General features: G+C 33.1%; 2 protein-coding genes across 2 annotated transcripts; one reads left to right on the top strand and one right to left on the bottom strand.

The window, feature by feature from the left end:
• Window positions 1–345: 345 nt before the first annotated feature.
• On the bottom strand, window positions 346–978 carry LOC111411351 (uncharacterized mitochondrial protein AtMg00810-like). The gene is made up of 2 exons (XM_023041890.1): window positions 690–978; window positions 346–620 (listed from the first exon to the last, which is right to left on the bottom strand). Exons 1-2 carry the CDS (start codon window positions 976–978, stop codon window positions 346–348), a joined length of 564 nt encoding a protein of 187 aa, XP_022897658.1.
• A 15,470-nt stretch (window positions 979–16,448) lies between these two features.
• Window positions 16,449–19,040, top strand: LOC111410395 (transcription factor bHLH13-like). The gene is made up of 2 exons (XM_023040709.1): window positions 16,449–16,642; window positions 16,763–19,040. Exon 2 carries the CDS (start codon window positions 16,988–16,990, stop codon window positions 18,791–18,793), a length of 1,806 nt encoding a protein of 601 aa, XP_022896477.1. The 5' UTR covers window positions 16,449–16,642; window positions 16,763–16,987; the 3' UTR covers window positions 18,794–19,040.
• The last annotated feature ends 5,463 nt before the right edge of the window (window positions 19,041–24,503 follow it).

The raw sequence follows: 24,503 nt of genomic DNA, 5'->3' as shown, positions 1-24,503 counted from the left end.
GTAGTAAAAATGGTATGTTAATATGTTGTTCAATCCTTGATTGATTTCGTGTCCAAAGCAGGTTGAGTGATTTCTGGAGCTAAATGAATATGCGAGATCTTGAGTGATAATCTTGGATTCCTGCAGTGCATGGTTGGAGTTTCCATCTCCATCTCTAATACCCTCTCGCAAACTATGCTGGGGTCGGAGGCAGAATTTGGGAAGAAAGTAATTGAGGGCAGCCTTTGTTATGGGCTTGGTGAAAAGGTCTGCAACCTGGTCATCAATGGAGATATGACGAGTGGAAAGTAGGCCAAGTGCAACTCTTTCGCGGACAAAGTGGTAATCTAACTCAATGTGTTTGCTTCAGGCATGAAACACGGGATTAACGGTCATATGAAGGGCACTGAGATTATCGCAATACAGGATCGGGGAAGAACCCATAGGAATGCGAAGATCGTGTAAAATAAAAGTCAACCACGTGAGTTCTACAGCAGTGTTGACCATGGCACGGTACTCAGTCTCGGAACTGGAGCGCGAGATTGTATGTTGTTTCTTCTCACACCAGGAAATGAGGTTGCCCCTAAGGTAGGTACAGTAGCCAGCGGTGGAGCGTCTGGTAGTGGGACACCCCGCCCAATCTGCATGGAAAAAGGCACATAGATCAAGTGAAGTGTTAGATGTAAAGTGTAAACCGAAGTCAATACTACCTTTGACATATCGTAGGATGCGCCGAACCATTTTCAAGTGAAAGATGGTGGGGGCATACATGAATTGAGAAACGTAATTAACACTATAGGAAAGATCAGGATGAGTGAGGATAAGGAATTGTAAAGCCCCAACAAGGCCGCGAAAGTAACTTGGATATGCCAACGAAGTGTTATGTGAGGAGGTCTTGGCTTTTGCTTCAAGTGGTGTACTCATAGGTTTACAGTCTATCATGTTGTAGCGTTCGAGTATGGCAAGGGTGTAATGAGATTGTAACAAGAGAAAGGCCATCTTGTGTTCGAGAGATTTCAATACTAAGGAAGTGATGCAACGGTCCTAAGTCCTTCATAGCAAATACACGACTTAGCAAATGAATAAAGGCTGTAACAAGCACTGTAGTGGAACCTGTAAGTAAAATATCATCAACATAAAGTAGCAAGATTAGTGAACCATAAGGGGAATGAAAAACAAATAGGGATGGATCGGCCAAGCTGCAAAAGAAACCTATTTAAGGAAAAAGGCACTGAAACGATCAAACCAGGCGCGTGGCGCTTGTTTAAAGCCATAGAGAGCCTTGTGAAGCTTGCAAACATGTGTAGGGTACTGTGGGTTAACCATTCCTAGAGGTTGTAGCATATATATATTCTCGAAAATAAGGTCATGGAGGAAGGAGTTCTTTACATCCAATTGACGAATGGGCCAATGTTTAACAAGAGCGATGGTGATAATTAGCCGAATAATCCTTGGTTTGATTATGGGAGAAAATGTCTCAGTATAGTCTATGCCATCAATCTGATGATACCCTTTTGCAACCACACAGGCCTTGAGGCGGTCTAAAGAGCTGTCGAGTTTGAGTTTGGACTTGAAAACCCACTTAGAGCCAATGACATGCATATCAGGGGCTCAGGGGACAAGTTGCCAATTTGGTTTTGATGTAGGGCAGCAAGTTCTTCGTCAATGGCAGCTTTCCAACTACGATGAGCCAAGGCCTCTCGAATATTGGAAGGTTTGGGAGGATATGGACAGAGGATATGGTAGTCAAGGCATACTTTGGGTTGGGTTTAACAACTCCAAAGCGAGACCAAGTGACCATGGGGTGCAAGGCTGGTGCAAGTGGGGGCTCGGGGATTTCTAGTGTACCAGTTGGCTCTAGTGGAGCCTCAAATTCAGGTTGGGGAGAAGGCTCAGGAGCAACACAAGGAACAGATGGAGACGGTTTGAACCCAAGTTGTGTGCTAGCTGGTGAAGGAGTTGAAGTCGTATCTTCAGGTGATGCACAATCTAGTGAGATGGAAGAGTCAACTGGTCCTAGATATGGAACGTGGAGAGCCACTGATGGCAGAGAACTCAAGCATGGCGGAGGAGATGTTGCGGGGGATAGGAAAGCATATGTTGATGGAGCCTCGGGTTGAGGAATGAAGTCAAAATGTGATAACAAAGAATCAAAAATGCTAATGACCTGTGATCAGGTGGGAGAGGTATTAATTTTATGATTAGTTTTATAAAGAAAATCTAACTCATCAAAGACAACATGTCGCGAGATAAAAAAAAATTATTGAGGGATGAAAATACTTGTAACCTTTATGTTTATCACTATAGCATACAAAGATGCAAGGAATAGTCTTAGGATCAAATTTGTGGCGTCGTGTGTCCCAAGTGTAAGGAAAGCATTTAGAGCCAAAAATGCAAAGTGAGGAGTAAACAGGATGAATATCATGTAATGCAAAAATATTGGGTCTCAAAATTGAGAGCAGATGAAGGTAGGCAATTCATAAGGCAGACAGCCGTAGTGTAGGCTTCGAACTATAGAAAAAGAGGGGTACCACTATGAAATAGTATAGTCATACCTAGTTCTCGTATAATCCTATGGCGTCTTTCAACCATACCTGTTTGTTCTGGAGTGTATGGGCAAGATACCGGATGAATGAGTCCTATAGACAAAAAATGAGATGATAGTTTTGAGTTGATGAATTCGTCGCCTCCATCAGAGTAAAAGATTTTAATTTGTTTGTTGAATTGCCTCGTAACATATTGCTCAATGAAGATGTAAGCAGTAAAAAAATCAAATTTATGTTGTAATGGAATGATCCAAGTTTATTTAGAGAAATCATCGACCAAGCATGCATAATATCTAAATTTACCAATAGACAAAATAGGGGCAGGTCCCCATAAATCACAATGTATTTTTTCAGATATATCAGAACTTGAATGTTCAGAACTGGAAAAAGGTAGTTTACTAAGCTTTCCTAGTTGATAACTATCACAAAGGTGCATAGATTTCATAGTCCCTGTGACATCAATTAATCTCTTATTTTTCAATAATTGTAAAGCCAAAGGCTGAGGGTGTCCCAAGCGTTAGTGCCAAATTTCTGCTGATCCTGATTTGAAATTATAGGAAAAGTACAATTCTAGTAAAGTGGGGCGAACGTAGAGGTCACCCTGTGCTTTTCTGTTATTATTGGCCATCTTGTATCCCGTTCCTTAACACAAATATTAGTTTTAGAGAATTCACAATTAACAAGAAATTGGCCAGTAAGCTAACTTACAGAGAGCAAATTTTTTGTTAAGTCATGAACAAATAGGATATCACGAAGAGGTAAGGTAATATTCTTCTATTTAATGCAAGAGTCACCAATACCAAGGATAGGTAGAGAGGATTCATCTCCAATAAGAATCGAATCAATACCAAAATCTTCATGAATGTTGGTTAACATACCTGACTTACTTGTCATGTGATTAGAAGCTCTCGTGTCTGAGGTCCATTCAGTGTCTGTGATGGAGTTGTCTAGTGTGAGTGCTGCAAGTGCTTGTGGTATATCATCACGTTGAGTAGGCTTCTTGCGTAGCCACCAACAAATTTTGGCGATGTGACCCATTGATCCACAGTACTGGCATTGTTCCTCTCGATATAGATCCCTTTTAGCAGAAGTCATGCAACGTTGTCCAGGCGATAAGGTACGACGTTGATGAGTTGAAGGAGTGGAGTTGTTCGAATAGCTTTGGTTATGGTCCCTGGGTTGTTGTGCTTGGAAACATCTCCCAGTGGAAGTGAATTTCTGTGAGTTACCACGATACCTAGAGGGAGGCTATTGAGGCTACCGCTGCTACTGTCCATAAAACGCCAATTGAGGAATAAACTGGGGACTCGTTGGATCGACATGATTAGAAAACCAACTACGCCTTTGATTAAGATTTTGAGCGGTGAAATCAGCTCGTTGTATGTTGGTCTTGGTGGCTTTAGCATGGTTGTTGTGAAGGTTTCATATTGAGGCCCAAGACTAATGAGAAGGCAGAAAACTTTCTCTTGGTCAGGGACGGGTTTGTCGATGGCTGCAAGATTGTCATACAATCCTTTGAAGGTGCAAATATGATCTCCAATGGTTTTGTCTTCCTCCTTGCGAAGGTAAGTCAATTGCTGTCGTAAGTTGAACTCGCGTTCCTGTGAATCATGTGCATATGCATTTTTGAGAGCTTCCCATATTGCATGGGCTGTGTCTAAGCCAACAGCGAGTCCAAGAGTTTCCTCAGAAAGTGTTCCAATGATCCATCCTCGAAGGAGACGATCGGACTTTTGCCAGGCAATGAATTCTTCTGTTAAACTGGGAACAAATTTTTCTGTCTCTGTGATGTTGTTTGGATTCAGTGTGGTGTATTTGGTGGGGGCAGGTGTTGGGAATCTACTTATACATGCACAGCGGAAAATTAAATTATTTCGATTCCCATCCAATAGATCTCATTGTGTTTGGTTAGGAATTGTGATAAGATTGTACCTTTTCCAGATCTGCAATCCTTTTGCTTTTCTTTTTGTTCCACAACTTTGATTCGCCACCACAGCTGTCCAATTGTTCAGCCTCCAACGGTGATCCACACAGAGAACATGATTGTAGCCTCTAGGGTTTTCTCTTGTGCTAGCAAGAATAATGAAAACCTTAATGGACCTCAAACCCTAGTTATGTATTTATATAAACCCAAACAGGCCCGGTCCGGTCCAATAATTAATTAATCCAATTAATTAAACCCGGTCCGTGAATTAATTAATCCAATTAATTAATTCGAAAATATAAATAACAAATCCAATTAATTAATTTATTCAACGATTGTTAAATTAACCAATTGGCAATTTGCAATCTTCCAATTCTCTTTTGTGTGTGACCCATTAGGTTCCCGACCACGATGCCTAACGACGTGAAATATTATTTTGATCTAATCAAAATTGATAAATTAAAACACCCTTTTAATTTATCGTCAATTCACATTCGCCGTCCCTGATTGACATCTAGCAATGTGTCAGGGCAATACATGTGACGGGAAATGTCACGTGGTATGACAAAACCAAATTCGTTCGTTTACCGTGAAACTATAATCCCAGTCAATATGATCCGATCAATTACGAGATATGGAGTTGTGGCAATCTCGATCATCGATCATATCTTTCACAAATAACATCTCTAATAAGAAATTTCGCAACCACGTTCAAATTGAAACGAATTAAAGAAGCATTTGACACAATTAAAAAAAAAAAAAAAAAAGGAAAGAAGCAAGTAGAGAAAAGAGAGTCTGGGTCATCATATCATAATTTAATCAATATGGTGAATTTGTTAGCATCAATCCATTTGGACATCAAAACCGGCAAATAAAATTCCAGTAAACCAACTTTTAAAGAATACAGATGAAGTATGAAAATTGGTATGTTTTCAAAGTAGAAACTTAGTCTCACATTTGAGAACCGAACAGGGCCAGCGTATGGAAGGCATTCACACTTATACAAAACTTAAAACCTAATAATTTAGTAGCTTCTATTTCAATATATAGTAACTTGGGATCAATTTGAGGAGAATATCTACCAAGTCTACCAAGAAGTTTTCACCCAGGCTATGGGAATTGTCTGCCTCATTTCAATTTCGTAGTCTTCATCTTTGTTGGTTGAAGTGGCTCCTTAACGTGGTGGGTGAAGTTTTCTCTCTACAAGAACGTTGGCGTCGAGGTCGGAGTCGAGAATGGGGTTTATCATGGGTTTTCAGATTCAGGGGTTTCCGATTTGGGGTTTCTACTTTGGGGCTTTCTTGAGTTTTGAACGTAATTATTACGGTAGTGATAGTTTTAATTAATTTAAAAGTGTATTGTTCAATTTGTTTTATTTAATAGGGTAATTGGCCTAATTTGCCCTTGATCATTTGACTTTTATTGACAATTTAAACTGTTAAAATTTTAGTTTGTCCTGACCTATTTAAGCATGTAAGGCACATGACACAACTTGACAAAAATTTAAAAAGCATATCTAGGAATTGTTCATAAACGATTTATATTATAAATAAATATGCATATGTAATGTACAAATGAATCGTACTTGTGAATTCTCTCCAATACCATCATAGGTCAATGCCCAGGTGGGGCTTAATTTTACTTCTAGTTTTACTAGAGCAACATCCAACACCGCCAAAGTATGACTGTCCTCATATAAGGTACCATGACGACCTCAAGTCAAAGGACCAATTTCACTACCGAACGTTAGAGATTAACCACCGACACTCAGATAGTTATCCATGTGGAATCTCTCGACGGGTCTCCAATGTTTTGTTCTATAACAAACATCCACGTGTTCATTTAAGTGTCACCACACTTTAACTTGTGAGATCAGCTACTTACTTCACAAGTAAGAAATGCTACACGTGATGGTCTATCCGTAATAACGATATCCGTATCTCGTTATTACTTACGACCACGGATGATTTAAGATTCAATCAAATGTAATTTGTATCTCACAATCACAACTCCTTGTGATTAACAAATTACAAATATTTGAATCTACGGACTCTATTATTTATTTAATTATCTATTAATTAAATAATAGATCTGCCATTTAATTGCATTAATTATATATAAAAGTATTTATGTCCAAAGTTGATTGGACCTAGGGCATAATACTTACAGCAGGCTCTTCATTTTTGAGATGGCCAACTAGCTCCTAATTTTCTACAAGAATCAAAGCTTGTTCACGCCACAGCGGATAATTGGTTGGAGTGAGCCTAAGTGTAATGAAGTTGCCTACGTTTAAGGATAGAGAGGTCATGGTGTAGAAAGAAAGACTGTGGTGTGTTAAGCCCTATACTCACACAAGCTCTAATACCAAGCAGAAAATATAAAGAATGTGTGAGAAGAAAAAGGGCTGTATATTTCTTGTGTATTTTTTTCTAATAAGAACATGAGTACAAGACTGAAATGTTTAAATACAGAGACAGCCAAAAGATTTCCATAAACACAGTAGTAAAATTGGTATGTTAATATGCTCTTCAATCCTTGATTGATTTCGTGTCCAAAGAAGGTTGAATGATTTATGGGGTTGAATGATATGCGAGATCTTGAGTGATAATCTTGGATTCCTGCAGTGTGTGGCTGGAGTTTCCATCTCCATCTCTAATAGTCAAGCTGTGGGGGCATTTCTATCCAATTTTTTACAAAATCGGCTATGGGTGCAAAGCTTTCGAATTTTGATCATATTTCAAAATGGGATGTCTAAAAAAATTCTTAATAAAGAATAATGGATACCTATAAGAGTCGGAAAATTACGCCAATGTGTATAAATAGTATCGGTGGAGGCAAATATTGGCTGTGACAACAGAATAAAAATGAGAAGATTCACCACGAGCGGGTATATGTTCAAAGTAAGAGTTTCCTACGATGCCATAATCGGAACGCATCTGATTTTGTGGACAGAGACAGCTCGAAAAACTTGATCATAGGCAAAAATTTTAAGTGGACTTACTAAAGGATAATAAAAAAAATTCTATTTTATTGAGAAAATAATAATCGACTATAATAAAAGAAAATCAATATCAGTTGAAGATTCAGAAGAAATTACCGATGTTGCTAATCACTAATCGCAAACGTGCATCATAAATGTTGGCAACCACCAATGGTTCTTCATGCTCATTACCGACGTAGAAATATATATTCTTCATGCTTTTTTATTTTTCAATATAGCTTCAAGGATTTTCTTTTATTTTTTATTAATAATATTAATTTTTTTTATTACATAAGAAGTTTTTCTTCATTATTACTAAATTTCATATTTTAGTTAGTTTATTTAACGATGCAAGCTCGTTGGCAAATTAAGCCCTTGTTTGAGCCTCATTTTGGGGGAGAGAATGAATTTTTAAATAGTGTATTGATGGGAAATATTTTGCTAAAAAATAAAAAAATAAAAAATATTTTGAATTTGCATGTAATATTATTTTATTGAAAAATGTATAGTTGAAATGATATTAAAATATTGTTGAAAAATACATTTTTCCAAAAGAATGGGGCACAAACAAGGGCTAAATTTATTAAAATATTTATTTTTTATTTAACTCCGAAAATATATTTTAAAGGTGATATTTCAATTTAGAATTTTTATTATTTCATTTAACGAAGTTAATTTTATATACTAAATCTGTTATTTTGTTTCTTTTCTAAATTATCAATGACAATAATCTCCATTACTAATGTTTAATTATTATTTTATTAAGATTGCATTACATACGGATTTTTTTGTCAATGATATTTATTTTAGTTTTTGTTATTTGTTACCTTAAGAATTTTCACAAATAAAATAAATTTATTAAAAGAAAAAATATGATTATAGTGCAGATTGTAATTGAGAAATACTACCTTTTTTAAATTTATTATTTATTGATTTGATGATAATCACCAACCAATATTTAAAAACCTGTTAGATTTTAAATTCCTAAAATATTGTTAAACTTTAAACATTGCAACATGTGATACATAACTGAACTAGAACAACGCAACATCTATAATTCGAGAAATCTTAGGGATGAGCTTACTAAAATTTTACTTTTCAAATATTTATAAAAATATTTTCAAATAAATAAGATGTTTCGCCATTGGCAGTACACTCTTTCAGATAAAGTTGCACACTATGCTTTATATAAATTTAGATGTGACAACATTGTGCTGTTATTTAATAAATAAGGGTATTGCAACATCGAAGGGTCACTTAGAAATTTGATCAGAGCGGTGCAACAATCATCTTTCATCAAACTATGATAAATTATTTGCTTCAAAATAACAAGGATTTTGCTAGGAAAATAGGGAGGCTGACCGCCTTCATAACAGGAACCCCATAAATAGGGGAGGTGGTCTTTGCTAGGAAAATAGACCGCCTCCCTATTACAAGAGCAAAACCCAAAATACAAATTCTTTGTATCTTTCATTGCATCAACCAACTTAAATCAATAAATTCTTCTCAAGAGTTGATCATTAAGGGTTCGTTTGATCGTGAGAATGGAATTTAGCTGGAAAGAAAACTAATTACAGGGAATTGAATTGCCTAAAACTTATTTTAGTAAGAATTGTTAATTAATAGTGTTTAATTGGTATAATTTTTCACCTTAAAAATGTTGAAAGGAAAGTGTCTTTTGGTGTTCTTTTGACTTTATTTTACATGAAAATTGTCAATTTAAGAGATATCATCTTTTACATTTGTTTTCATTACCAAAAAACAAAATAACAAAAAAAAAAATAGGAAAACAAAAAACCACCAAAGTGGAAAACCAAGAAATAGTAACCATGTGGGGCAAAGCAAGAATTCCAATTGCCAAAAAAAATTTTGCCCTCATTTTGGGGGAGAGAATGAATTTTTAAATAGTGTATTGATGGGAAATATTTTGCTAAAAAATAAAAAAATAAAAAATATTTTGAATTTGCATGTAATATTATTTTATTGAAAAATGTATAGTTGAAATGATATTAAAATATTGTTGAAAAATACATTTTTCCAAAAGAATGGGGCACAAACAAGGGCTAAATTTATTAAAATATTTATTTTTTATTTAACTCCGAAAATATATTTTAAAGGTGATATTTCAATTTAGAATTTTTATTATTTCATTTAACGAAGTTAATTTTATATACTAAATCTGTTATTTTGTTTCTTTTCTAAATTATCAATGACAATAATCTCCATTACTAATGTTTAATTATTATTTTATTAAGATTGCATTACATACGGATTTTTTTGTCAATGATATTTATTTTAGTTTTTGTTATTTGTTACCTTAAGAATTTTCACAAATAAAATAAATTTATTAAAAGAAAAAATATGATTATAGTGCAGATTGTAATTGAGAAATACTACCTTTTTTAAATTTATTATTTATTGATTTGATGATAATCACCAACCAATATTTAAAAACCTGTTAGATTTTAAATTCCTAAAATATTGTTAAACTTTAAACATTGCAACATGTGATACATAACTGAACTAGAACAACGCAACATCTATAATTCGAGAAATCTTAGGGATGAGCTTACTAAAATTTTACTTTTCAAATATTTATAAAAATATTTTCAAATAAATAAGATGTTTCGCCATTGGCAGTACACTCTTTCAGATAAAGTTGCACACTATGCTTTATATAAATTTAGATGTGACAACATTGTGCTGTTATTTAATAAATAAGGGTATTGCAACATCGGAGGGTCACTTAGAAATTTGATCAGAGCGGTGCAACAATCATCTTTCATCAAACTATGATAAATTATTTGCTTCAAAATAACAAGGATTTTGCTAGGAAAATAGGGAGGCTGACCGCCTTCATAACAGGAACCCCATAAATAGGGGAGGTGGTCTTTGCTAGGAAAATAGACCGCCTCCCTATTACAAGAGCAAAACCCAAAATACAAATTCTTTGTATCTTTCATTGCATCAACCAACTTAAATCAATAAATTCTTCTCAAGAGTTGATCATTAAGGGTTCGTTTGATCGTGAGAATGGAATTTAGCTGGAAAGAAAACTAATTACAGGGAATTGAATTGCCTAAAACTTATTTTAGTAAGAATTGTTAATTAATAGTGTTTAATTGGTATAATTTTTCACCTTAAAAATGTTGAAAGGAAAGTGTCTTTTGGTGTTCTTTTGACTTTATTTTACATGAAAATTGTCAATTTAAGAGATATCATCTTTTACATTTGTTTTCATTACCAAAAAACAAAATAACAAAAAAAAAAATAGGAAAACAAAAAACCACCAAAGTGGAAAACCAAGAAATAGTAACCATGTGGGGCAAAGCAAGAATTCCAATTGCCAAAAAAAATTTTGCTATCAAACAAGCAAAAAGTGGGAGAAGAAATTCCTTTGCTATTTTCCATGAAAAAAATGTGTATCAAACATAGCCTAATATTATTTAGCTTTCGCAGTCCATCTCAAGGCTGCGATTAGAGATTCATTCGATGCACCCAAATCGCTAAAATTAGGGCCTAACTTTGATATATATTGCTCGTACATAAGTGGAGTTTTGTACCAAAATGTTAACTTATGAACTAAAGTGACTATTTTTTGTTTTAATATAAGTTTATCATTTATCCCATGTCTAATAAGTGTGAGATTTATTTGCCCCTTCTCAACATTCTCTAACATGGAACAAAATTAAGTTCCTACCAGGTGGAGATTAAAATTAGAATGTTAGTAGATTTTAGTAAAGTTGATGAAATGTGTGGTTGAAAAGTTATAAGTTCCAGTAAATATATAATTAAAATTATTTTTTGATTTTAACTTAAATTAAAAAATTTATTTTAATCACAAGTAGATTTTTTTTATAAAAGTTAATGAAATGTGTTGTTAAAAAGTTGTTGATCCATTAAATATGTGATAATGATTAATTGTTAACTTTGACTTTGATTAAAACTTAGATTTGAATCACTACCAAATAGGAGCTCCATATTTCAATCACTTCCGAACATGGGCTAAGAGTTATCTAGATCATCAATTAAATGGTTTGAAATAATCTTAAAGTTTTTCTTTCTAATTTGTTTTTTCTTATGCCACGATGATGAATTTTCAAAATCGAGTAACAAAATTATAAGATTTTCATGTATCAAATGAATGAATTAAAATGATTTATTTAAAATAAATTTTTTTTTTTTTTTTTTTTTTGGCATTCATGGTTCTTATGACAATGTAATATTTTTAATTTTGAAATTTGTCAGATAAAATTAAGGGTTTCTACATATAAGTTAAATGATATAAATTAATCTTAAAAAAATTCTTTTCGATTTACTTATTTTATTGTACTAGTGGGGGGAACGTGCGTTGCACATTAGTTGAATAGTGTTAAAAATAAGTGTACATAAATTTGAAAGAAAATTATTTATAAACGTGAAAGATATCCATAAATTTATTAGAATTTACTTACTTTTCATCTCTTTTCTTTCATATCTCGTGTTAATGAATTATTCGATCTATTTAAACTTATAAAAAACCAACCCAAGGAAAAAAGGATGCAATCTGAAGGACCAAAACACAGAACATAAAAACAATTTATAAATAAAAACACTAAAGTCAAATCCTGTAAAATAGCATATGAAAAAAGAAACAAAATAGGGGACCTACTTGGGTAAATCGGAATCGTCCGTCTTAACTCCACCATTGTTTCCACCTTTATTCTCATTCCTCCATTTTGCTAATTTTGTGCTACCGCTACCCTACTGGCTAATTGTCCAATTGGTTGTATCGAAATGTTTTGATTGTCGGGTATCTGGTGTTTCTCTTTTTGTTGGTGTTCTTTGAGTCTGCATCAGAAGATACTTTCTATTTTTCGGATCAAACAATTCTAGATCGTTGATTTGGGAACGGAGCATACAAAGAATACCTTTTATCTATAAATAAAAAAAAACAATCAATCAATCAAATAACAATAAAAAATAAAATAAATTAAGGCTAAATGTAAATAGTCTCCGGCAATGGCACAATATCGTAATAAGTAATATAGTAGATTTTTGAGTCCGGATTATCGTTTTCACAATACCTATACTTTAATTCTTAATTTAATATTTTCTAACTCCCATTTGATGAAAACAAACAAAGAATTGTGATTGTTTTGATTATTTTTTCAACTACTTCTAATTAATTGAAAATAGCAATATTGCACACAAATATCAATTTAAAATTCAAATATGGAACGAATATTATGGCATAATAATTTCATCTATCGATCACGTTTAAGTTTTACTTCAAGATTCATAAATCTAATATAGCGTTGGATTGAATTCTTCTATTGTATTAAATTTACCTCTATTAAGTTCTCATCGATCCTATTTAGCTAATTTAATCACATATCTCTATGCAAAAAATCAATATTAGTTAAACGAAATATTAGTTTTAAGAATTCATATAACAACTGAAATAATTTTTATAAATATTTCTACGTGTTATACTAAATTATCAAATTTACTATGTGATCTAAATCTAAAACTCACTTTTCGATTCGTAAAAGATTTACAAAATCATTGAATTATTGATTTGGTAATTCAAAATATTAAATACATGAATAAAATCAATACATAAAGAATTAAAATCTTAAGAAAAAGAAATAAAGGGTCTCAAATAGATTATATTGTTCGCCCTCCTTTAGTATTTTTGTCATAATTTTCTCACCTACTGTTTGACGAAGGTGATTCAAATTGAGTTATAAAGGTAACTCAAATGACTATAATGTTACTAGGAACAACCATTTTTCAATCCTCGTGCGGTTGAAAATTGTTTGTAAAAATATTTTGATCAAATTTCACTCATTTTTTTATTTTTAATTGCATCCAATTGACCCCTAGCTTTCTCGAGTCTTCATCGTGTGGTCCAACACAACCTTTGAGTATTTACACTTTAATCTCCAACCTTTGGATCTTGCTCATTTTTGTCATTTTTTTTTTCTTAAATTCCAGTTTCACTCATTAAGGTTCATCTAATAAACAAAATATACAATAAATTAGCCTATAATTGTTGAAAAGAACTTTTAAATATCGCTATTTTTAGATCCAAATAAGTATTAACTTATCAATTATCTAATTAATAAGCTCCTATTTAGTTCAACTAAAAAGGCTTATTAAAATTTAAGAGTCAACAATAAATTTTAAATACAAAATTGTATGAGACTAACTATTTTTCAATTATACATTTCAACAACTTTCATAAAAATAAAAAAAAATTTACTAAAATTTTGATTTTTATCTAAATAAAATAGGGATTAAATAATTTGTTTAATTAGAATCGACATTAACTTTTCATTTATAATTATATTTGCTGAATTTTATTTTTAAAAAATATCAACGACCCAATTAAACAAGTGATCCGTCGATTGAACTACTGATTCATTGATCCGAATTTATGATTGGTTAACTGATCGAATTGAATCTGATAACTATAGTTTAATCCATTTCAATTTTGAATTCAACTAAACCTGCAAACAAATTTTCTTTGACGTTGGAGCCGAGACACAGCCTTCACTATTTTTCGAAAAAGACGAAAACGAGTGACGCGTGCAACTGTAGAATAGAGCTGAAGTTTGTTGGAAGGGATAAGAAGGGTCACGCCAAACACGCCGAAATAGTAAATTGAGGAAAAAAGTAAAAGTGTCTGACGTGTGTGCACGTGCATTTAATGAACACCCACCTGAAAGCGACATTTACGATTGGTTAACTGATCGAATTGAATCTGATAACTATAGTTTAATCCATTTCAATTTTGAATTCAACTAAACCTGCAAACAAATTTTCTTTGACGTTGGAGCCGAGACACAGCCTTCACTATTTTTCGAAAAAAACGAAAACGAGTGACGCGTGCAACTGTAGAATAGAGCTGATGTTGGTTGGAAGGGATAAGAAGGGGTCACGCCAAACACGCCAAAATAGTAAATTGAGGAAAAAAGTAAAAGTGTCTGACGTGTGTGCACGTGCATTTAATGAACACCCACCTGAAAGCGACATTTAGGAGAGAAATGTGTAACAAATGACGGCACCAAAAGACACGTGCCTTCAAATCGAGTTTTTTTTTTTTTTTTTTTTTATGTATTAAATAATTTTCTAGAATTATGTTACTTGGGAAGGTTAAAGGTTTGGATTCAAACCCGATATAGCACCGAATGGAGAGATGTGACCCACTTCATCGTCTCATAAAAATAATTTTTTCTTTTTGATTCATTTCAGATTATAATTCACTTTTCTTATGTAGAGAATAATTAATTTCTTAATTTTTTAAATTGTTTATTATATTTTATTATTAATAAATATGAACTATCATTATTCAAAGTAGAATAAAATCATTGTGCCTAATAAATTTTGTCCACCTAGATGATCGATCCTCACACTAGCATGGGACCAGCACCGACCTCGTGTGAATAAAAAATGTGAAAAATGGCACCCCACTCATCTCGATTGTGAGTGTAGGTCAACTGGTATGTCAAAATAATTCTAACACCCTAGCATGATTGATTCAAAGTAAGTATATATTAGAACAAATATCGTAAAAAAATTGTCGGTTCATCTATATTATTTAAATTTTCTTAATCTATGTGCAAATGGAAGCAACATATATATATATTTTTTTGGAACAGATTGAGTACTATTTATGAAGCTAAATTCAAATTTAGGGGTTGTTAAACAATTTTTTTAAATAAAATTTGGTGATTTTGATAAAAAAAAAAAAATAAATAAAACAAAAAAGAAGGTGATTTAGTTGATAAAATTTGTAGATTTCATAAAATGTATAGTTGAAATTGAATATTTATCGGTCAAAAAGTTGTTAAAAATTTAACAAACAAACACTTAGAATTGATACTATAATTTATTGAACAGTTATTGGACGATATAATACATAAGATTTTTCCTCTCATTTTTTATTGCAAATGAAGTGAATAATTATAATTTAAGCTGATCAAATATACTTATTATTTATATATTTTGTAAGATCCACGGCTACTATTACTATTCATTCATTTTGTTGGACTCACCATATATAAATATTTAATTTCAAATAAAAATAAATTAACTATTTTACATTCCAAAATTTGTAAATGTAGCCCTAAAAATAGGATCCCATTTTTTGTTCCGAAAAATCATATGACACAAGTCAAGTTTTTAGATTTAAACAACGTGGTCAATTAACATTGTGAACTAGAATCTCAACCACTTAATTCCATCATGTATTAATAATTTTGGAAAGTCTTTTGAGGCTCAATTTTTTCTATTCTTGGTTAAAAAATATTTAAGAATTTTTAAAGGACAAAAAATAAGATTAAGCAACTTTTTCATTTCTCTAAATACATAAATTAGAAAATTGTAAATTAAAATTTTCTATAGAGAAGAATAAAATAAAATGGTATCGAGTACGTGTGATGGATAAGTCACGACATTGACGCACAAAACATTCCGTACAAAACTTTATTTGATCAAATAAAAAAGTTTTGTGTTTCGAACAGATATTAGGTAACGACAAATACTACATATATTATTGCAACCGTTGCTACCAGAAAAAGAATGAATCGTATTTAAGAGACAGTAATTGTTATTAGCTGATTTTATAACTGACATTTTCTAATTGTTTATGTCACGTTGTAAAAAAAAAAAAGATTTATTTATTAAAATGCAATCGTTTATAGTTTTTAGAACCATTCCCAACTTACGTTCGCATCTTATCATGAAAACCTAGATTGTATTTATGTTAATCAATAATTTCAAAAACAAATGAAAATAAATAAATAATTGAAATCCTTAAATTAAAATCTAAATAATTATAAGTTGGAATTTTATGGATAATAATTGTAGCTCCTATATATGCGTTGATAAATGATATATGAAATTGTTTTTTAGTAAAACAAACACGTGATCACTGCTTATAAGTTAAAAACATACACGAGATTAATGCTTGTTCCTTTTTAACCTAACCGTGGTTCCTTTCCTCCTCATTTAAACCACTCACCATCTGCAGTATATTTCCATCCTCCTTCAAACTACTCTCTTTCATTTCTTTTCATTTCATTCTATAGCACTCAAGAAGAGAGGGGGAGGAGAAAGAGAGGCCTCATGTTTAAACTGAATATGATTAGTTTTATGGGAAACTCAAAGTTTTTCTGGTGAATTTTCTTTCTGTGGAAAATCCATGGGCCAGAAAATGGAGTACTGGTACGTATTCTTGTTCGAACTCCGTTCTTTATTTATTTATTATATTTCTTTTTTGGGATTTTTTAGTGCGAATAAAACTTATACACAAGTGTATTTTGTTGGTATTCTTGTTTTGTGTAGATTTATGGCCTTTTGAGATCTGATGCTAGAGTTTTAACCATTTGGGTATTAGTCGAGAAAGATCAAATTTGTAGAAGGGATAAAATGGTGTTTGTGTTGAATTGGTTCTTAGAGTTCTTGCATGTATAGAAATTGGACTTTGATGTGTTATCTGGTAAATGGGTTGCTAAAGTTGGAATTTTTTTCGTTAGTGGCCTGAGTTCAGAGATTAAGCTAGGAGTGGGAATGGGGAATATTGAATTGAATGATGACGATAAGTCTATGGCGGTTGCGGTTTTGGGAAGTAAGGCATTCGATTTCTTGATTTCGAAGTCAGTTTCAATGGAATGCTCATTGATGTCTGTGGGGAATGGTAAGAATTTGCAGAATAAGCTTTCAGATCTTGTGGAGCGTACTAATGTGGCAAATTTTAGCTGGAATTATGCGATTTTCTGGCAACTTTCGTGCTCCAAGTCTGGTGACTTGGTCCTGGGATGGGGAGATGGGTGTTGTCGAGAGCCTCGTGAAGGTGAGGAGTCGGCAATTAGTTTTATTTTCAAACCGAGACTTGGGAACGAGACTCAACAAAGGATGAGGAAAATGGTTTTGCAGATGTTGCACAATTTGTTTGGGGGAATTGATGAGGACAATTATGCTTTTGTATTGGATAAGATTACAGATACTGAAATATTCTTCCTTGCATCAATGTACTTTTCTTTCCCTAAAGGAGAAGGTGGTCCGGGGAAGTGTTTTGAATCTGGGAAGCATATCTGGATATCGGATCTATTTAAGTCATCAATTGATTTTTATATCAGGTCATTCCTTGCAAAGTCTGCTGGTATGCAAACAGTTGTTTTGATTCCAACCGATGTTGGAGTGGTGGAGTTAGGATCAATGCAATCCATCCCCGAAAACTCGGAGTTATTGGAGATAGTAAGATCATCCTTTTCGTCGTTTTCATTGCGTAATATGGCCGAGAAATCTGTGGCTGTGACAGAGGTAACCGACAAAATAAATGGAGATGGCTCCACATGTAGCTTGGCAATTGGTAACGAACAGGGAGTGGTTACCAAGTTGCTTGGGAAGGATTCAGAGCCGGGTAGCGCACAATTCAGAATAAACCTTTCTGTTGGAAAATTGAAAGACAGGCAACAGGATGTATCTGCTAGTGGGAACAGATTGTCATTCGCCAACACCGTGAATGGTTTTGATGCTGCTCGGTGGACGCAAATCAACAATGTAAAACCAGGGAACCCACTGGAAATTTGCAGACCTCAGGCTCCAGGGAAAAAATTACATAAACTTGTTAATGGGGCGAGGGATGGGTTTCAGCTTAAAAATTTTCAGCAACAAAAATCTGCAAAAATGCACATTGATTTTGCTGGAGAGACCTCCAAGTCAACTCCTCAGCCTATTTGTGTCGAGTCTGAGCATTCAGATGTTGAGGCTTTGAGCAAGGAAGAGCATGCAAGCCTATTGGAGGAGATAAAGCCTAGGAAGCGCGGCCGGAAACCTGCCCATGGAAGAGAAGAGCCACTCAATCATGTACAGGCAGAGAGGCAACGACGAGAGAAGTTGAACCAACGATTCTATGCATTGCGAGCTGTTGTGCCGAATATCTCCAAGATGGACAAAGCTTCTCTTTTGGGAGATGCTATTGCTTATATAAATGAACTTGAGAAGAAGTTGAAGGACCTGGAATTGGAGAAGGAAAAACTTGGAAGCTCTTCTGGAGAGTCATTGTCTTTGGAAGCTAAACCAAATTCAGAAATGCACGAACCAGTTCCCAGCATTGAAATCCAAACAGTCCATGACAAAGTCATCGTGAAGGTAAGCAGCCCATTGAACACCCACCCCATAGCAAGGACTGTCCAAGCAATCAAGGATGCACAGGCTACTATTCTTCAGTCATTGGTTGTCGCAGGGAGTGAAAAAGTGTTTCACACATTTGTTGTCAAGCCGCAAGGATCAGAACAACTAACCCAGGAAAGGTTGATAGAATTACTTTCCCGCGAGTCCAACACCTCACAGCCATCATCATCAGTGGGGTAATATTAGAATGCATTATGACATAGTTTCTCTGCAATAATGTGTAGTTAGCAAATATGAAAAACTTCTGCAGAGTTTTTGATATATACCAGGTAATCCTAGGAGTAGAAGAACATATTTTAAAAAGACTGGTAGTGTTTTGTTTGTTTTTATAGTACATATGTTCTCTTCTAAGGACAAAGTCTTGCAAGACAAATTAAATTTGTTATGTTTTCATGGATTTGCAATGCCTAAAGATGTTTTGACTTCATTTTTGTTTCCTTTGATAGTTTTTAGTTGTTGGTTAACTTTCTTATCCAGATTAGATGATTTAAATTTTTGTGGTGTTACATGTACATAATAGGGTTACATACACATGATGTGTTAAGATATGATTGTGTTAGAATTTCTTCAATTGAAAAAAAAATTAATTTCCCCAGTTTTATTTTGACACCTCATCTGTATGTAAACCATTATGTTACTGCAATTACAAATAACATTATTCTTTAAATTTTGATATTTTAAACACTGCTGTTATTTTCCTGTGTGTTCATTCATGATTGTTTTTTTCCTGCTGAAATATCATTGAATTATTAGCTTGATGGACAAACTTAATTGCCCCTGTGAAAGAGTTAAACTTTGGCATCACATGTTAAATTTCATATCAATTCAAAGTTATTGTTCAACATTACATGTTAGATTTGATATCAATAGTCCAAATAACCATGCTACATGTACAACTCTAGTTGACAATTTTTGTTGACAATCATGAGTTGACAAAAGCTACACCATCCATTTTAGGCAACAATTTGAGTGCTTCTCTTAATAAATATATGGTCGACTATGCATTGTGTGTTAACTTTTTTGTCTCTCTTTTGCAAATGATAGCGCTATGAGCGTGCTTTGGTTTTACTTAAAAAATTTATTTATCCCTTTTTTGTAGTGATTTTAATTTAAATCAAAGTTAGCAATCAATTTGTATTATATATTTTGTAGAATTCATAACTTTTCAATAACACATTTCATCAATTTTTATCAAAATTTACTAAAAATTTGATTTTAATTCCCACCAAACAAGGGCTTAAGTTTCTTGTTTTGTCAAATATAATTTTTAAAGTTACTTCTTTACCAACAAAATTTACTTTTTTTGAAAGTAAGCTTTAATTCCATCATGACATAAAAAAGTGAGCAAAAAAAAGAAAGGAATGATCTTTCTGTTGTTGGTACATATGATATTAGGAGAAAATTATTTTTCCATATTAGTGCAAACAGCTAGACAATGGTTTGTTTCTAAAGGAATGTAAGTTGCAAAATGATGTTGACACTAATTTGTGGTTTGTTTTCCAGTTTTATGCGGATTCTGTTGATTGAAAATGACTTTTGAACAAATACTAAATGAGAGAGCAATGTCAGGCAAAAAAAACATCATAAAATGTGTGGAATTTGGGGAACAAACATGTTAGGTATATAGTCATTTCCTAATTTTGATTGTTATTTTATTTTTTGAGACATGGGTGTTGAAATTCTTTTAAACCTTTCCTTTTATTCATGATGGCTGTTTAAATATTCTTGAAAAGACGACAATCAATTAGAAAGTAATATTAGTTTATTATTTCAATTATTCTTCTTTAAGAGCCTTTGAAGAGGCTCTTTAAAAGTGAAATACTCTCTATTTTAAAAAATTCATCATTTAAAATTATGCTCTAAGAAACTTTTCAAATTTACTACTCTCTATTATTAAATGCGTTCAAATAATTCAATTTTTTATGCTCATTCTATTGACCAAAGTAAATAATATGTACAACAAAAATAGAGGAAAATAATATAATAATTTGAAGAAAGTTGGTGAAGATGATAGATAGGGAGAAATAATAACTAAATTTGGACGAAATAAAATTAAGTGTTAAGGATAAAGAGACTGTTGGAGTATTTAAAAAATTTTACCTTTTAAATTACAAAATATGCTCTTTAAAAATAGAATTTCTCGGAGATGTTCAATAAAGGGTACCCAAAAATGTTTTCACTTAGAGGAGCGACGTAAATCTGATATATCACGACAGTAGATCAAAACTAATTTAAGTTTGTAAGGTACATATTTGACTTCGAATGATGTTTCAATAAATAGAGTGATTCAAAAAGAATAAAATTTGTATATATTATTTTTGATTCAGATAAAATTTATGATAGTCCCGTCCCGAAAGTTTCATAATGGGATTACAGAGAAGATAAGTTTTATTAGACAAATCACTATTATATGTGAAATTAAGTAGTTACGGGTATGAAACATAGGTATCGAATTTTCTACTTTATGATTGTACCAATAGTGTGCTTTTAAGTCCTAAATTTTCAGCATGAGTTCACAAACCTTATTGAAGATGAAATTCTCCCGCATGTGTTACTCACTAAGTTTTGTAGATGAATTTAAGATGGGGATAAATCTTAAGTTGCTATATTTTAATTAGTGTATGATTTGTAGCCGTATTAGATCATCTAAACATTATAATATATAAATTTAGCATTTTATTTTTTTATTTAGCCCCTTTTTTATTTTGTTAAAAGTCACATTTTTTGTCAATTTTGATAAAAATTGATGAAATATATGGTTGAAAAGTGGATAAAAATTGTACATTCTCATAAAATATATAGTTAAAATTAATTGTTGATTTTAATTTATATTTTTCTGAGTACTTTTAGTTAAACCAATCATTTGTTTTTAGGATACTATAAAGGTATTTGACCTAGGGTTTTTATACATTTCGTGTTAGGCTAGGATAGTAATTTTGTTCTTGTTGCAAATGTAAGGTCCGCCAATGATGGACGCAGATATTTTAAGTTAGGGAACACAATCAAATTTACAAAAAATGTAACAAAAAAATAAAAATAAAGTATTCGATATTTTATTACAATTGTTCTCCACACAATCTCATACTTTGATAACATTTCATAGTTACATCATTTTCAATATTATCAAATACATCTTTCTAAATATATGCAATCAAATTACCATTCAACTATTGATCTCCGATTCGATTGCGCATACGATTTTTGACATAAGTCATCATAGAAAATGCTCTCTCGATGGTAGTTGTAGCTACGAGAAGAACAAAGGCTAATGTTCCAAGCTTATAGACTATTGGATGCACTTCATGCTTATTTTTTTTGCAATCAACTTCTTTTTTTTGCAATCAACTTCTGTGCAAAATCACAAGACCTTTTAATCCTCCAAAGTCTTTACAAGTGAGCATATCAAGAATATAGCCTGTTTGAGCCCAATTCTTTAAAATAAAATTAAAAAAAAATTCTCAAACTGTGTTTTGGTATCATTTCAATCATATATTTTTCAATAAAATAATAATGCACTCAAATTCAAAACTTTTCCTTATTTTTTAACCACATATTTTCCATCAATACACTATTTAAAAATGTATTCTTATGAAAAGAATGGGACTCAAACAAGGGTAGTTGATCATCAAGTTCCGAGATATCTGTTGCGTCAAAATCTACCGAATAATACTCACAGAGTCAAATCACTTTATTCTTACCAAAAGCAATAAATGAATTATTTGGACACTAACACGTAATACCAAAGGAGTAAGTCACTATTTATCTTAGAAAAATGATCATTTAGAGTAAGTCACTATGTATCTTAGAAAAATGATCATTTAACTCTTGAAATTGTATATCAATGATGGCATAAAGCATTTCCACACAAAAATTAAGTAAATTTGTCATTGTGTCACGCAATGAACGACCTAGAGTTATGAACATATCATTCATATTGAGAACATTATTCTCGTGAACTTTATAAAACAAACAAACATTCCAAAAAAAGAATCACATCTGTCATCCCTCATGATTTGGAGCTGTGTTTTACATAATTGCATCGATCTCATGGTATTGACAATATCTTGATCTTTTCTTTATAGTGCTTTAGACAATTCATTTGATATTCTAAAGATCGTTTTCAAGAGTTGTAGATCAAAAGCAAATTCAAATTTTAACATGAACTCCAACAAAATATATGTGTCGCCTCTTGTTCCGGAACCTATAGTATCAGTAGCAATACATCACCAACATCAAGTTCATCCCTTTCATTCTTAACACCTCATCATCATTTTTTATCTCCAACATCATTTTCATCCCTTTCTTTTAGAATATTCATTTCATTAAAATTTTCTCATCACGATGACAAAGATTTACGTTTAAAGTTTTTTTCATAATTAATTCAAACAATGCAATAAAACAAACTCACTTCCTAACTTAATTTCAACTCATTGGCCACTGTCAAACTCAATTTCAACTCACTACCTGATATTGGACAGCATTAATAATCGTCTATGATGACCAACAAAGTGAGGCCCTCTACGTCTATGTCGGGTCGTCAACCACCGTAAACACTCTATGTGTATGCTAGACCGTCGACCCCTATGAGCAATCTACGCTTATACAAGACCGTCGACCCCCATAAGATCATCTACCACTATACGGTCAACCCAACACTTAGCCATAAAATCATCAATGAATTGGATGGAGATCGCATAACGACTGTCACGAACACAACCAACCATTAGATAGTTGGAGGCCCCCAACTCATAATGTGGAGATAGTGGAAGAAGCTACGTGGGACACATAGCACCATAACTGCCCAACATTTACGTAGCTTTAGTCCTCTATAAATATACCCAAGGAAAAATAGGTATCTCTCTCGAAATTTTGGCTATCTGAATACCCACTACGTATTTTTCTCTTAAGTCTTTGTCTAAAAAGATCATATACTGATTCTCACGCCAGAGTTACAATGGGGAGAAAGCCCCAACCCCCTTTTGCATGTAAATTTATTCATTGAAGTAGCACAAACACCTTGCGTCGCCAAGAAGGCACAAATGTGTCATTTCACAACTATTTCAGTGGCGCGGTCTATAGGAAACCACTGAACTGTAAAATCATGTCAAGAAGAAGAATAATGAGTGATACATGTTTGGTCAGGAATACGACGAAGACAGAGTCGATCGTACGAGGTCATGATTCGCCGTCACCGTCGCAATATGTGATATAGAACCAATTCAGCGCTCTGAAGAATCAGTTGGCAACCATGATGACTTTCTGCAAAGTCAGTCATAGAGAGCCGTTGTCCCACCGTTAGACCCTACGAAAATCACGCACGAATAGTCACTTCAAGAGCCACCCACAGTTGTTCCACCTGTTATCCAATCAATGGCATGACATATGGGGACTCCAGCGGTTGTAGTTCCGCAGCCCTATAGCCCATGGCAAACTTGGAGAGGATGATAGAAGAAATGATGACCTAGCAGATAGACAACGTACTATCCAGGAAAAAGGATAGACACAGGCAAATGGTTTTGGAGGAATGCCCATTTGCACCCTAGATTATGGTGGTCCCTCTACCTAAAAGTTTCAACAACCCATGATAGAAGCATACAGCGGAATCACGAATCTACTCGACCATCGGTGGACCTTCATTGAACTGATGAGACTATGTGCAACCCTTGACGCGGTTATGTGTCGGTCTTTTCCCCCGACACTCAGGTGGGAGGCCAAAGATTGGGTAGCAATTTTGGCCCCATGGTCTATAAGGACATTTGATGAGCCCTTTAGGATCTTTGTAGCTTACTTCTTGAGTAGCAGAAGGAAGATGAACATGGCCATAGGGTTAATTTATGTCATACAGGAGAAAAACGAATCTTTGTAAAAATACTTGGCTAGGTTCAACTGG

This window comes from Olea europaea, chromosome 15 (assembly GCF_002742605.1).
Source record: "Olea europaea var. sylvestris chromosome 15, O_europaea_v1, whole genome shotgun sequence".
NCBI lineage: Eukaryota > Viridiplantae > Streptophyta > Magnoliopsida > Lamiales > Oleaceae > Olea > Olea europaea.
This window is presented reverse-complemented; position numbering and strand designations above follow the sequence as displayed.

Bases quoted from the DNA above. Each gene is read 5' to 3' on its own strand.
- LOC111411351 (XM_023041890.1), bottom strand. From the start codon at position 978: ATGGCCTTTCTCTTGTTACAATCTCATTACACCCTTGCCATACTCGAA. The intron at 621-689 runs GTAGTATTGACT...TTTTCCATGCAG, and splicing joins CATCCTACGATATGTCAAAG to ATTGGGCGGGGTGTCCCACT.
- LOC111410395 (XM_023040709.1), top strand. From the start codon at position 16,988: ATGGGGAATATTGAATTGAATGATGACGATAAGTCTATGGCGGTTGCG.